Genomic DNA, 15,690 nt, shown 5'->3' with positions numbered 1-15,690 from the left:
TCGTTCTGGAGGTCCGTTCTTAACCTGAAACTGTTCTTAACCTGAAGCACCACTTTAGCTAATGGGGCCTCCCGCTGCCACCGCGCCGCCACAGCGTGATTTCTGTTCTCATCCTGAAGCAAAGTTCTTAACCCGAGGTACTATTTCTGGGTTAGCGGAGTCTGTAACCTGAAGCGTCTGTAACCTGAAGCGTCTGTAACCCGAGGTACCACTGTACATACAATACAAAAATTTACTTATATACAAACTCAACATCAGCACACCGTGAACATTTATTGCATTGTTTTGTAATTTGTTTATCTATACGCATTTCATTTTTGTTATTCTACTTCCCTATATTGTTTTCTATACAATTTTTGCTATACGTTTTCAAGATCCATTCTGCGTCTGCCAGGAGATTCACATTACCCGTGTACTTTTTAAGGTGTTCTTGAAATATGGCCCATTCCAATTATTCACTTGTCGTGTTGCGTTTCCTCTCAGGGACATCCCTTATTTCCACCGGAGAAATGTCGGAGGGTATGCACGCGGCCCTCGGAAGCTTGCGTGGGAGCGAATGCGGCCCTGGGGGGAGAGAGAGAGCTGCCACACCCCTGCTGCGGCCTGTGCAACAACGCCCAGTGCACAATATGCAGCCCGTAAATATTCAGTGGCAGCAGGAGGTGAATAACCGGAGCACTTTTGCGTGTGGGGGGGGTGCTGAGGGTGGGTGTGCGATGCCCTGAGGCAGACGAACAAGCCTGCTCCGCGCAGGCATCAGCTTGTCCACTCCTGCTGCTCTCCCCTGTGTGTTGTGGCCAGCCCTGTGGTGTGTTGTCAAGGCCTCGCTCGCTCTCCGGCGCTGTTTGTTGTTTCCTTTTCAGGGGTTTGTCAGAGTTTTTTTTCCTCCCCTCCACGTCTCAGCCCTGCTCTTTGGCTCTCTTTATTTCTCTACCTTTCCTCCTTCCTCCCTGCTTTTCTGCGTGACGCAAGGCAGCGCCCTCTCAGAAACTTGCTAGCCTGGCTCCGAGGCTGGCACTGGGGAACTCTGGCAAAGGCTGGGCCTCGCCTTTCTCCGATTCCTTTCCTCCCCTCGACTGCCATGGAGACGCTTCCCGGGCCGTCCCGGCTGCCTCGCTGGATTTCGGCCCATCGCACTCTAGAGAAAGCTCTGCAGGGCTTGGCGAAGTTGCAGCTCCTGGTAGGGCAGCCTCGCCTGGGCCTCCGCAACAGCCCGCCTCACCTGCCCTACCTCCTGCCCCAGACGCACCAACACCTCAGGCTTGTTCGGGAACACTACGGGGCAGGTTTGGCCCAGCTCTGGGAAGAAACGTACTTTCGGGTCTTCCTCACCAACCTGCTGGAGAAGATCAAGCAAGCCACCAGGCTCTTCAAGAGGGAGAAGGAGCAAATCTTCCAGGAGGGCTCGGCTGCCAGGTAAATGTCAAGAAACGGGTCAAATCTTTGCACGTTAAAGAGGGCGAATAGTAAAATCATAGAATTGTAGCGTTGGAAGGGACCACAAGCCTCATCTCGTCCAAACCCCTGCAACGCAGGAATTTTTTGCTCAACGTGGGGCTAGGGCCCACCACCCTGACATTGAGAGTCTCACGCTTTGCCAATAGAACTATCCTAGGTTCTGCAACATCTTGCTAGGCTGCCACCATTTTCTGGGACAAGGGTGGTCGCCAGTGCTGGATTTGCGAGCGAGCAAAACTCTATGATGCTTTAGGGCCTCCGATTGTGCAGGGTCTCTAAAACAACAACAATAATAAGCTATGTTTTCAAATATTGCAGGCTAGCCAAGTGTCCCCATTTCCCAGGGACAGTCCCAGATTTAGAGAAGATGTCCCGGTTTCTGATTTGATCCCAGAATGCCCTGCTTTTCCTTAGGACGTCCCTATTTTCATCGGAGAAATGTTGTAGGGTATGAAGTTATGTGATCCCCCAGGCAAGGAGATAAGTAAATATACAACTTTCAGAAGACACCTGAAGGCAGTCCTGTATAGGGAAGGTTTTTTTAATGTTTTGTTATGTTTTCATATATGTTGGAAGCCACCCAGAGCACCTGGGGCAACAAATGGGCAGAGTATAAATGTTGTTGTTGTTGTTGAATAGGATGTCCCTGTTTTCATCAGAGAAAGCTTGGAGGGTTTGGCGCTGCACAATTATGTTTCAGCCGGCTTGTGAGCTTGCAAATGCGAAAGTTCATTATTTCTGTTTTCTGACAGAATAGCACACATTTTGGGGAAATAGTTAGTGCTGTGGGGTCCCTCCAATTTGACAAAGCTAAAGACCACCACCCCAAAGTACGGATTAATCTGGCATTTCTGAACTGCAGCTCCCATCAGCACCAGCCAGCATGCCCAATGGTCGGGGATGGTGGCAGCTGTCATTCAGCAACATCTAGAGATCACCCCAGTGGCTCCCCCAGATCTAGATGCAAGGGCACACTTTTTGCCTCCTTTCCTTCCCAGGTTGCAAGCATGCTGGTGGAAGGCTACACCTGTTAGGTTTCTGCCTGGCTAAGGCCCAGGTTTCTGGCCAGAAGGAGTTTTACAAACTAGCAACCCTGCTGGTGCTCTGGGATAAGGCAACACTGTTTCTATTGCCAGCTTCTTTCATGGCAAAAACCCTATGAAATAACAACCTGGCTTTGGCTCAATAGGTAGAGCATGAGACTCTTAATCTCAGGATTGTGGGTTCGAGCCTTGTGGTCCCTTCCAACTCTACAATTCTCGTATTCTACTGAACAATATGACCAGGGCAGTTTGTTCCAAGCAGCACAAGTTCAAGAAAAAGCTGCATCTGTTGGATTTCTGCCTGCCACACAGCAGCTGTTAAGGGAAACTGAGTTTCTGCCGTGGTAAAACACGGGCAGTTATCATTTTTGCTAGTAATAATTATTACATTTATTACCTTCCCTTCACCAGCAGCTCCCAGGTGGGATACAGCAATTTAAAATAAAAAACGCTTAAAGCAGATTGAAATCACGGGAATAGGGTGGGCCTTGAAAGCACGCATCTCAGGTGTGAAAGTCCTGGATTAAAAGTTGCAATAAGGGCTGTGGTTAATTTAAAATCAAGTACACCTCGAAAGCTGGGATAGATCAATATCATTTAGTCCCTGGGGCTGTCTTAGGCTGTGAAACATTGCAACCAGGGTGAGCAGAGGTGGCACATTTCTGTGCCTACATAGAAGACATTTTTGAACACCAGGTCAGGAGAATCTGGACTGCGCCTGTAAATCCTGAGAAGGCAGAACAGAAAGGAATCTTGGACCTATGAGCCTTATACGCAAGAAGGAGTGGAGGAGTGGTGGGTTTTTGTTTTATATTATTCACTGAAAAACAAGAAATGTACAAAATTGTGAGTGCACAGGGTAAAGTAAGACACAAAAAAGAAGCATGAAATAGTACCCATGTAGAAAACAAAGCAGGACAACAACAAATATTGTGTACATTACCAAAAAAAGAGAGGAGAAATTCTTATTGTAGTTAACCAGACCTTATGGTATTTATAAAAACGAAATCCAAATATCGTTAAATTTGTTCATGGCATGCCTAAGTTTGCACGCAACCTGTTCGTGCATAGTGAGTTTTTGTACATATCTTAAATCCAATCATTTAAGGGGGGCTGCATTTTTTAAAAATTCTCCCTCCAAGAGGGGCGCTGACGAATTTTAATTTAGATGCTTTGGCAGAAATGGCAACCAGGGTGGTGAATTGGGGGGGGGGGGGAATGGCGGGCTGTGTACATTTAAATTTTCACACACACAACCAAAGAATCCTGGGAACTGCGGTTTCTTAAGGGTGCTGGGAACTGTAGTTTTTTGGGGGGAGGTGAGCTACAGTTCCCATGATTCCTTTCAGAAGTGTACAGCCTCCGGCTGGTTTAACAACTTGACTGCAAAATTCGTCAGGGAATTACCGTATTTTTCGCTCTATAACACGCACCCGACCATAACATGCACGTAGTTTTTAGAGGAGGAAAATCCGTAGGCATGCCACCCGTAGGCATTCCCTCCATAACATGCACAGACATTTCCCCTTACTTTTTAGGAGGAAAAAAGTGAGTGTTATGGTGCAAAAAATACGGTATTTCATGCTAAGGTGTGCAGATCACGGGACTGATAGCAGCACAGGAGCAGGTGAAAGAGAACAGAGTTGGCCATTTTCCCCCCACCCATCCACCTGCGGCCACAGTGAGCTCTGTTTCCTCATTTATCAGCCGGTTGCTTAGTAACCAGGGCCTCTCCCCTCCTGTTTTATAAGGCCACAATTGGACCTTATGAATAAAAGTTTCTTGCTGCCTTTTGAACCCATGAGCTGCAGCCTTTCGATCTACAGCAATCTGCAGATAATGTCCCTTTGTCTCATTCCCTCACGGCAGCCTGCTGTTAAAGGAACAGGAGCAGGCCAGCCCTGGCTTTTTTCCTGGCCGTTAGGCAACCCTGTTTGGACCCCGCTGAAGCCACCCACCCAGCCTTTCCCACCACCACATAAACCTAATGCACAAGCCCCCAGAGGCATCGAGGAGGAAAGCGCTTCACCTGTTATATTTCTGCCTGTTCTGCTGTTAAACGACAACCCGTATATTTTCCACATTTCCCCCCTGTCCCGCGCAAAAAAACAAGCCCTAATGCCTGACTGCAAGGTTGCTTCTTCTGTCCCGGTCGTGGCTTTGACAGAGGCACAGTTCGAAATCCAACCGGTGAAGCTTTGCTGTCGTGAAACCCGAAGGTAAATCCGTTCAAAGCCCGTGCTGTTGAATTCTATTATTAGCAAGATGAGGCTGATTACTGCACGGTGTGGTTTTTATGAATGGCGTATTTCTGAACGGCTTTCAAGACTATGAGTCAATTGGGGGGCAATTGGAATAATAGGACTACAGAGTGGGAAGGGACCCCTGTGGTCATCTAGTCCAACCCCCTGCAATGCAAGAATATCGACTGAAGTATGCATGAGAGGGGGCCATCCAGCCTCTGCTTACAAACCTCCAGTGAAGGAGAGCCCACAACCGCCAACATTTATTTCAGATAAATTACAGTGGTACCTCGGGTTACAGACGCTTCAGGTTACAGACTCCGCTAACCGAGAAATAGTACCTTGGATTAAGAACTTTGCTTCAGGATGAGAACAGAAATCGTGTGGCGGCAGCAGGAGGCCCCATTAGCTAAAGTGGTACCTCAGGTTAAGAATAGCTTCAGGTTAAGAACGGACCTCCGGAACGAATTAAGTTCTTAACCTGAGGTACCGCTGTATTGTGAGAATCAGGAAATGGCTTTATATTTCACACCTGCTGTGCCGATTCTTCGTTGTGTTGCGTGTGCTTGTAAAAATTGCCTCCCGGGGCACCGCTGGTAAATGATTATCAATTGTGCCTACAGCTAAGGCCAGTTGTGATTGATTGATTGATTGATTGATTGACTGGCCTTTCCCACTTCCCCTTCTCTTGCTGCAGGAGGAATCTCACCAAGTTGTCCCTGATCTTTAGCCACATGTTGGCCGAACTGCAGGCTTTGTTCCCCGATGGACAAGATCGCGGCAGCACCTACCAGCTCAGCAAGCCCGAGGCCCAGACCTTCTGGAGGGAGACGTGGGGTTCAAGGTAGGACCCTCCCTGCGGGTCGCTTGGGCTTGGTACAACAGCACACCCAAACATCCTACTCTTTCTACTTCAACACACCAGTGCCGGATTTGAAAAGGTAAAGGGACCCCTGACCATTAGGTCCAGTCGTGGCCGACTCTGGGGTTGCGGCGCTTATCTCACTTTACTGGCCGAGGGAGCCGGCGTACAGCTTCCGGGTCATGTGGTCAGCATGACTAAGCCGGTTCTGGCGAACCGGAGCAGCGCACGGAAACCCCGTTTGTCTTCCCGCCGGAGAGGTACCTATTTATCTACTTGTACTGGTGTGCTTTCAAACTGCTAGGTTGGCAGGAGCAGGGACCGAGCAAAGGGCGCTCACCCCGTCGCGGGGATTTGAACCGCCGAACTTCTGATCGGCAAGTCCTAGGCTCTGTGGTTTAACCCACAGCGCCACCCGTATAAGCTAAACAAGCTATAGCTTAGGGCCCCACAATCTTGGGGGGCCTCCAAAAAATTAAAGGGGAAAAAACCTGGATGTACATTTCCAAAATATAAGACAAAAAAAACAAGTAAAACCTACATACAGCAACATTTTTTGTGTTGTGTAGGCACCTATGATGTAAGAAATGGGCCCCGCCTGCTAGCCTAATCCCTAAAATATCACTGGTTTGCTCATTTCTATATATAGGGCGCCTACGTTCTACTATTTATAATTATTAATAGTTTGCATCATATATTACACCTATCATTATTACAAGTTATAGTAAGTTTCTTGAGACTAGATTGTAAGTCTTTGTAAATTGTGTTTCTAAAGGAACTTTTGTTATTGCCAAATGCCAATGGGTTTACATTATTAAGTTTGTTATGAATAAAAATCATTTTAAGTTAGAGCTTAATAATTATTTCACTATTAATATACTTCTTCTTAATTGTTCTTTCACTATTAATATACTGGGACATGGGTGGTGCTGTGGTCTAAACCAATGAGCCTAGGGCTTGCCGAACGGAAGGACGGCAGTTTGAATCCCCACGACGGGCTGAACTCCCGTTGCTCGGTCCCTGCTCCTGCAAACCTAGCAGTTTGAAAGCACGTCAAAGTGCAAGTAGATAAATAGGTACCGCTCCGGCGGGAAGGTAAACGGCATTTCCGTGCGCTGCTCTGGTTCGCCAGAAGCAGCTTAGTCATGCTGGCCACATGACCCAGAAGCTGTACGCTGGCTCCCTCGGCCAATACAGCGAGATGAGCGCCGCAACCCCAGAGTTGTCAGCAACTGGGCCTAATGGTCAGCGGTCCCTTTACCTTTACCTTTATATTGCAGAATATATCTGCAAACAAACCCAACAACTGAGCAATATGGAGCAGTGCTGGATTTATGTATAGGCTAAGTAGGCTGAAGCCTAGGGCCTCTAAATCTAGGGGGTCTCCCCAGCCTGACCACCCCCCAGCGGGCAGTCTCCCCTCTCCCCAAATTGCAAACCCAAGACTTCATGCAAGGGCAGGGCAAGTCAGGCCCAGCAACTTTGAGACTCGGGGCCAGCCAGTGGGTCCCAATTTGAAACTCTGGGGCCCAACTTGATTTTTGTTGTTGTTGTTGAGCCCTATGGGGCAGAATCTTAGAGATATAAATCCGTGTGCTGGGTCATTTTCAAAAGGCCAGCAAAGCCCTTCAGAAATCAGACCTGTTATTGACTTGTTGTGCAAGTTTGTTATTAGATTTTGATGACGTTTTCTGACGTCCTTTAGGGGAGAAATTGTGAATTGCAGAATTTTAAATACCCATCACCATCCTTGGCATCATTCAATTTTAAAGCACCGCGATGCCACTTTAAACAGTCATGGCTTCCCCCAAAAGAATCCTGGGAGCTGTAGTTCCTTAAGGCCTCTGGGAGTTTTTAGCCTTTCTCAACCTGAGGGTCCCCAGATTTTGTTGGACTACAACTCCCATCATCCCTAGCTGGCAAGGCCAGAGCTCAGGGGTGATGGGAGCTGTAGTCCAACAACATCTGGGGACCCACAGGTTGAGAACCACTGTTTTAGGAGAACCCCGGTTCGCCTCACAGACAGTTCCCAGAGTTTCCTTGTGAGGAGGGATTGAATGCTAAACCACTCTGGGGATTGTAGCTCCCTCCACAGTCTGTGGCTCCCAGAATTCTTTGGGGGGAAGCCATGTCTATAAAAGTGGCTTCATAGTGCTTTGAATGAATGGTGTTTCATTCATTCTCTTGCTACCCCTGGTTGCCCTCGTCTGGGCATGTTCCAATTGGCCAGTGTTATGTACTGAAGTTCTCACCCTGGGCCAGCAGGGGGATACTGTAGATAGTAATGCAAATAAGGGATCGAAAGTGACGTTCAGTGATTGGATAGTATTAGAAAGTTGTTACAGTAACGTTGTATTGGTGCTCTATATAAGCAGGCTGACTGAACCCTTCAGTTCAGTTCTGTCCTGGCCTGTGAATAAACAAGAGCTGCTTGAAGAATCGCTGTGTTGTCTGATATGTTCATCCACAACTTAACAGCCAGTGACCCTCCTTACTCTGAATTTGGCCTCACCCTTTCGTTTCTCTGCAGGAGCCTCATATCCTGGTCTGAATTTCGGGAAGGACTCAATCGGGTCCACCCTGTGGATCCCGGCCCAATGGCCTTAGCCCTGAGATCCACCATCGACCTCACCTGCAATGGGCACATCTCCGTATTCGAGTTTGACATTTTCACCCGCCTCTTTCAGGTACACCTGGGGAGTTGGTGGGACCCTGGAGTTGGTTTTAACCCTGAAAGTGAAACGTCTTGCCCTCTTCACCTTCAAAAGAAGCAAAATCGGAATACTTGGGGAGGGAAAACGGAAATCTGTTTATTTTATATTTATTTACTGCTTTATCAAAATACAAAATCAAACGCAAAATGGAATCATCGTTTTGTGAAATATCTTTTTTTATAACATTTTATTAATTTTCCAAAAATAAAAACAATAAAAAACCCAATAATAATATTCACAATTAACAATTTCAACCATAAATCTTAATTGACTACCCTCCACTCCCCCTCCTGGTTCCATTATTTTACTCTTACTCATGCACGTCCTTAAAATCTTACATTCTTAATAATCTAATTTTTTAACCTTGTTCATCTTATTACAAGTGACTTTTAAAAGTTCAACTAATGTAAAAACCTATACACAAAGCTCACGAGGTTATGCTTTAAACATTTCCCTTGTTTAAAAAAAGAAAGGAAAAAACCAATATCCTTTTGGGTTTCATATTGTCTAATATGTCCTGAATAGTTCCAATCTTCTTTATCTTCTTTGGCTGTGGCTTCTTCCTTCTATGGGCCAGTCTTGGCCTGGCATCCACTCTCAGGTGCAGGTCATTTTGCAAAATATTGAAGCAGGGACAAAGAATTGGGTGTGGAGGGTGTAGACAGCAGTAATACATTCCAGGCTTTTGATATAATAGAAAGCCTATGAAATAAAAACAAATACTCTTAACATGGATATCTGTTATCCCTCCCTGGACAGGGGGGAGGAAGCTTAACGCTGAAAATGAAACGTTTTGCTCTCCTTTGACTCCTCACATTCAAAATAAGCAACGTCGGAATACTTGGGCACTGAAATGAATTTGTTTGATTTTAAAGCATTTATAAACTGCTTAGCATTTTAAAAAAGCCAAACTCCAAATGGTGTACGATAGTGAAACAACAAAAAAAATTGAAACAAAAATACATTATAAAACCAAGAAGACAATAATATAATGGTATATATTTTTTTAAAAAAACCCAGAATGGGAATTTAGGGGGTGCAAACACGGAAAATGGGGGATGATGATATGAATCAGAGGAACGCCAGGGCTAATTTTAGGGAAACTGCTCTTGGTGGTCCTATTTTTTCTCCATTTCCCGTTGTCATGCAACACCCCCCAAGTTTGCTATTAGAGGGAACATGGCCCATATATTCTGTTGTGTTGCCTGTGGCCTTTCTATGTTCAGTGAGGGGAGGTGTTTTTGCTTTAAAAAACAACCTGAACGCACTTCCTCCCTGCACCTTTGCGAAATTAAACCGAGCCAAGAGATGGAAACTTTGGCTCCTCGCCCACCTCGGCTGACCCCCCTCTGCTATCACCACCCACGCATGGCAGCCTTGAGCGAGCGATGGACGCACACCAGCCACATCCTGCCCTGTGGTCAGCAGCTCTCCTTGCAAGAGGCGCGAAAAACGCAAACGGTGCACACAAGACAAAGATCTTCCATGGAGGGGTGTGGAGGAAGGGGGGGACGGATGTCGTGGAGGAGGCAGCCGGTTGTTTGTCAGGTGGAGCCGGCAGCCCTCTGACCCATTTGCAAAGCTCTCGCCGAAAGCTTCCTGCAAGTCAGTTTGCCCTGCCTCCCAAATACTGTGTCCTGCATTCTGAGATGGCGAGAAAAAAGCACTCCAAGAACTCAGGCCAATGTGAGTTTCAGTAGTGGGAGTGGTCCCTGCTCACAGATCAATAGTCAATAGTAACAAAAACTAATCCATTCAAAAGTATGTATTCTGACAAAGATTACAAACTCAAATAGAGGTTACAAACTCTAACAGAGATGACAAAGTCAAACTCATAAAGATATGTATAACACAATAATTCGCTACAGAATTAGGGATACAAGTTTATGAGTAGAGGTAAGTTTGAAGACTTTCGGATAAATATATCCTGTTATAAACTTACACGACCTTTTAAAAATTGGGTAAGGAACCAAATGTTATATAATACTGTTTTATAATTTATGACTGTTTTACAATTTATGATAATTTAGAATTTAAATGAATTTTCATGTAATATTTGATACTTCCTGCTGATGAAGGTGAATACATCGAAACAGGGCCCTGTCCTGGTTTCTAATCCATAATTGACTTCTGACTTCTGCTCATCATCATCAACCTTTTATTCGACCGTCAGTCAGAAAAAAGTACAATTGTCAATACACAGTTAAAACATCCAAGAAGATTTTAGAGCTTAGCCAACACTAAAATGGGCTAAACAGATAGCCCCATATCAATACAATCAATTAAAGTCTTGCGACGCTTAAAAGCTAAAAAAAGAAATTTGGCCACCAAGGAAGGTATAGCTCTAGTGATGTTATTCAGCAAGTGTAAAACCTGGTTTTCTCCAGGTAGGGAGCTAAATTGACATAGAAGTGGGTCTATAAAATTTTGTCTAAGCTCTGCATAAGAAGGGCAAGTCAAGAGAATGTGTTCGGTGGACTCAACCACACCCATGGCACAATGACAGGTTCTCTGGGCGTATGGTACTCCCCTGTACCTTCCCCACAAAATCGCAGAGTCAAGGACATTTAATCTGGCCGCTGTAAGAAGTCTGCGGTATTCCACATAGTGGATTTCTGCAAGGTAGGGGGCTGGTATGGTCCGATAAATCTGGTCCCCTAGGAACATCCCTGGTTTTACCTGGGCTATGTCCTCTTGTCTAGCAATGTCACTCAGTCTCCGGGAGATCACAGCTCTAGCTTGATTGTACGACATAGACTCAAAGTAAAGATGAGACAATCCGCAGGATTGAACCTCGTTAGTGACCTCCCTTTCCCACGATGATTGGAAATCGTCCCTCAATATCAAGGGGGCAATACCCACTGGTTTAAAACAAAGCTTGAGCCATAGCCAGAGCTTCGTCTTCAAGGCCACATACCGTAGAGCTTGCCAGCCGACCTCTAATCTCATAACTGCACCCGCTACCGAGGGGGGAATCCTAAGGATGGCTCTAAGGAATCGCGTTTGGATAGAATCCAGTTTCAAAAAGTCCCTACGGGAGCCTAAAGAGATGCCCACCAAAAGAAGGGGGAGGACTTTCATTTGAAAGAGTCTCAAAGCTATCTTCACTGATTGAGCCTGATTCTTAGCATATAGAGATCTAATCTGGATGGCTGCTTTAGATGCATTAGTTGTTATATAGTCTCTATGGGCCAGAAAAGACCTATTTGACCGTATTACTTGTCCCAGATATTTAAAGCAGTTAACCTGCTCTAGGGGGATCCCGTTTATCAACCATCGATAGAGTCTCGGTCGGGCAGAGAAGACCATGATCTTGGTCTTAGCATAGTTGGGTTGGAGCTCATGCTGATCACAGTATTCATGTAGAGCTTGCAACATTCTCCTCAGTCCAATAGGGGATCTAGCAAGAAGTGCAGCGTCATCCGCATACAGAAGAACATTCAGAGATCGGCCTGCTAGTTTGGGGGGGTGGAAAGCATCATTGGCCATGTGAGTCACCAGTGAGTTAATGTAAAAGTTAAACAATGCTGGGGCCAATAAACAACCCTGTCTTACCCCTCTAGTGGTGGTAACGGGGTTGGAGACTAGGCCTTTATTGTCTAGCCTGATTCTCAGAAAGGTGTTTGTATGGAGGCTGATAATCAGATGAAGGAGACGACGATCGATATTTGTTGCAGCCAGTTTTGTCCATAGCTGCTTTCTAGAGATTCGATCAAATGCCTGCTTAAGAAGATCAAACTTCTGCTCTATGTTTGAAACTAAGACCTTCATGTCGAATCTGACTTCTGACTTCTCTTCAATGACTGAAACTAAGACTTCCACGCCAAATCCGACTAGGGACTAACATAAACTTACCTCCACTCATAAATTTTTATCCCTAATTCTGTAACGAATTATTGTTACCTCTTTCAGGGCTGCTCCTCCTCCCTAGTCACACTCCCTGCTTTGTACCCTTTGTGAGTGCTTTTGCCCCTTAATAATACCTGGACAGAGGACTATGTGTGTGTAGATATAAGCCTACTCCAGAAGGGGAAATTTGCATCTGTTGCTCTGCCCACTTTGCCCATGGCCCCACCCACCACCGGCATACGGCCCCTGGAAGCTTTATCCAAAAGGGGATTTGGCCCTCAGGCTGAAACAGGTCCTCCACTCCCCTCTCTTACATTTATAACGGCTCCCGGCCGCTTGCTGATGCCTCTCTCTGCTCCCTCCCCTGCAGCCTTGGCCGACATTGCTCAAGAACTGGACGTACCTCGCGGTCACGCACCCAGGATACATGGCTTTCCTCACCTATGACGAAGTGAAGGCACGCCTGCAGGCTTACACCAATAAGCCCGGCAGGTAAGATGGCGCCCCCGAGTGGTTCTACCCGAGCAGGCCTCCTCGCCTCACTTAAGAACTGGTTTTCTCAAGGACCCTCCAGTTTTTATTCCGGTTCGCTTGCACAAAGTGTATGCGGCGGTTAGACCAGCTCCGTTCTTTCTCAAGCCTTTGTTCTGGTTTGTTTATGGGGCAGTTATACAATAAGGAGTGTCTTTCCCGCATTCATTCCATATATATATATATATATATATATATATATATATATATATATATATATATATATATATATATATAATTTTTATTAATTTTTATTAATATATATATAATTTTTATTAATATATATATAATTTTTATTAGTTTTTTTAACATATCATTTTCAACAGTAATTAAACATACTTTTACATATTATTCAAATTTTTGACTTCCATCAATCCTGTCTGAATATTTTCCAATCTAATCTCTCAGTGTGCATTTCTTATCTTCCCTATTACATTTCAAACTCATAACCAATATCTCTATCTTTTTCTACTCTGTAACACTTCGTATATTTCTCCTTACAAAACTTCTTGTAGTCCTACTAGCATAATTTGTTCATTACAGTTGCTCTTCAAATAATTCATATACTTCTTCCAATCTTCTGTAAATCTCTGGTCCCGCAGGTTACGAATCCTTCCTGTCATTTTGTCCAATTCTGCATAGTCCATTAATTTCGTCTGCCATTCTTCTTTCGTCGGAATTTCTTCTTGTTTCCATTTCTGGGCTAACAATACTCTTGCCGCAGTTGTTGCATATAAAAACAATTTAACATCTTGCCTATTAATGTCCTGACCTATAATACCAAGTAAAAATGCTTCTGGTTTTTTAAAAAATGTATATTTCAACATATTTCAGCATTCATTCCTGATACGCTGGTGGGCCGAGGTGTAGTGGTCTGGGGTCATGGGAGAGCCAAGGTCCCCTTTCTATGTCTGCAATGGGGTCCCTGCCTCTAGCTTCCTGGAGGCGCTCAGCCAGAATGAATGGGGGGATTTCTAACCACTAAGAAGTCTTCTCATCCTTTGTGCTGATTGGAACCAATCTGAGTGAAAGGAGATGAGTCCATAGCTGTCAACCGTCCCTTATTTGCCGGGAAAGTCCCTTATCCCAGCGCTGTGTCCCGCTGCTGTCTTTTATTGATGATGTCCCTTAAATTTCCCGGGTTTCAAAGGAAGCTTGGCTGCGTTTCTCACCCAATAAGGAGTCTAAGAACGACTGGGGGGTGGAGCTTGCATGCCTTGTGCCAATCAAATTGGCCACGTTGCCTGGGGACTCGCCTTTGCTCAGCGCTTCCCAGCGGAGAGGTGACGGTTGTTTTCCTTGCTGCATCCCCTTTGCTGGGTTGCTGCGCTATGGGAACCACCGCTTGAGGCTTCATTTGGCTGCTGGCTGGGCTTTTTGCCTTTGGCTCGGAGGGGCTCAGAAGTTGAACATACCTGTGCTCTGAAAATCACTTAATTTGGCTGCTGATCCCTTATTTTTGAGGCTGCCGGTCCCTTATTTTCAACTCTGTAAGTTGACAGCTATGGATGAGTCGGCCATTGAGGACGGGCTCCTAGGGTCACCCTGGAGCGGAGATGCAGAAGCAACACTGAGGAGTTGTGGTTCTGTATGCTCCCAAGCTAACCGTTTAGGAACACTGGAAAACACAAGAGGTTTGGGGTTTGAGATAATGCAGAGCAAGTTCTGTCACATCGAGGAAAACGCAACTTAAGGTTTCAAGAACTCCACATTGTGTGCATTCCTGGGCTCTTTGTGGGATATTTACACAATTTGTGAGATATTGACACTATTTCCTGCTGATCGTTCATTCATCTTGCATTTTTCCTCGTTGCTTTCCTTAACCTCAAAAGTCCAGTGTTGTTTTGGGGGTTTGGGGATTGGTGGTGGTGGATTAATTGCATTGGGGCGACAGATTGCCCAAATGAGCTCTAATTGCCCAAATCTAATGTGCTCTACCTCTTCATGGATCACTGCCTTGCCGTGGCGAAGGGGCTTGAATAACTCAGAGAAGCTATGAACTATGCCGAGCAGGGCACCCAAGATGGACAGTTTTCCCAGTAGTGATGTATGGAAGTGAGAGCTGGACCATAAAAAGGCTGATCGCTGAATAAGTGATGCTATTGAATTATGGTGCTGGAGGAGACTCTTGAGAGTACCATGGACTGCAAGAAGATCAAACCTCTCCATTCTGAAGGAAATCAGCCCTGAGTGCTCACTGGAAGGACAGATCCTGAAGCTGAGGCTCCAATACTTTGGCCACCTCATGAGAAGAGAAGACTCCCTGGAAAAGACCCTGGTGTTAGGAAAGATTGAAGGCACAAGGAGAAGGGGACAACAGAGGACGAGATGGTTGGACAGTGTTCGCGAAGCTACCAGCATGAGTTTGACCAAGCTGCGGGAGGCAGTGGAAGACAGGAGTGCCTGGCGTGCTCTGGTCCATGGGGTCACGAAGTGTCGGACACGACTAAATAACTAAACAACAACAATGTGCTCTAATTGCCCAAATCTAAAATCCTGCCTTGCTCTGGAATCCCTTGACAGCCGAGGCACCTTCAGCGAGCAAAGGGAGGAGGACGAGGTGTGGCTGTCCAACCCCAAGCAAGGACATTACCGCTCAGTGGTTAGAGCACCTTCTTTGCAAGTCAAAAGTCTCGGGTTCAATTTGTGGCAGCTCCAGGTAGACTACTACTTGGAACACAGGAAAATTTCCTTAAATCAATTTGGAACATTGATCCATCTAGCATTGTCTACACTGATTGGCAGCGGCTGTTTTGCATTTCATCCAGGGGCAACTCCTTATTATTATTATTATTATTATTATTGTTGTTGTTGTTGTTGTTGTTGTTGTTGTTGTTGTTGTCAGAGGCTGCCTCAGGTCTCAGCTCACAAAAGACCAACGCCAAGCTCTTCTTATATACAAGGATGTTTATTGCAGTTCATTATTGATTCCACAACCGAGGCGCGCAGCCCCGAGTCTCTAACGTTAGACATTTGAAGTCCCCTCTGAA

At 45.7% G+C, this 15,690-nt stretch overlaps 1 protein-coding gene across 1 annotated transcript in view; it reads left to right on the top strand.

The window, feature by feature from the left end:
* Positions 1–349: 349 nt before the first annotated feature.
* CBLC (Cbl proto-oncogene C) overlaps positions 350–15,690 on the top strand; it is a 34,493-nt gene continuing 19,152 nt past the window's right edge. Inside the window, exons 1-4 of the mRNA XM_081200440.1 lie at positions 350–1,416; positions 5,442–5,588; positions 8,137–8,293; positions 12,540–12,661. Coding sequence (XP_081056566.1) covers positions 1,082–1,416; positions 5,442–5,588; positions 8,137–8,293; positions 12,540–12,661 — 761 coding nt within the window. The 5' untranslated portion in view covers positions 350–1,081. The remainder of the gene's footprint in view (positions 1,417–5,441; positions 5,589–8,136; positions 8,294–12,539; positions 12,662–15,690) is intronic.

The sequence above is a fragment of the Podarcis bocagei genome (assembly GCF_964188305.1).
Source record: "Podarcis bocagei genome assembly, chromosome: 7".
NCBI lineage: Eukaryota > Metazoa > Chordata > Lepidosauria > Squamata > Lacertidae > Podarcis > Podarcis bocagei.
Note: the sequence above shows the minus strand (reverse complement) of the source record. Positions and strands in the feature narration are given on the sequence as shown.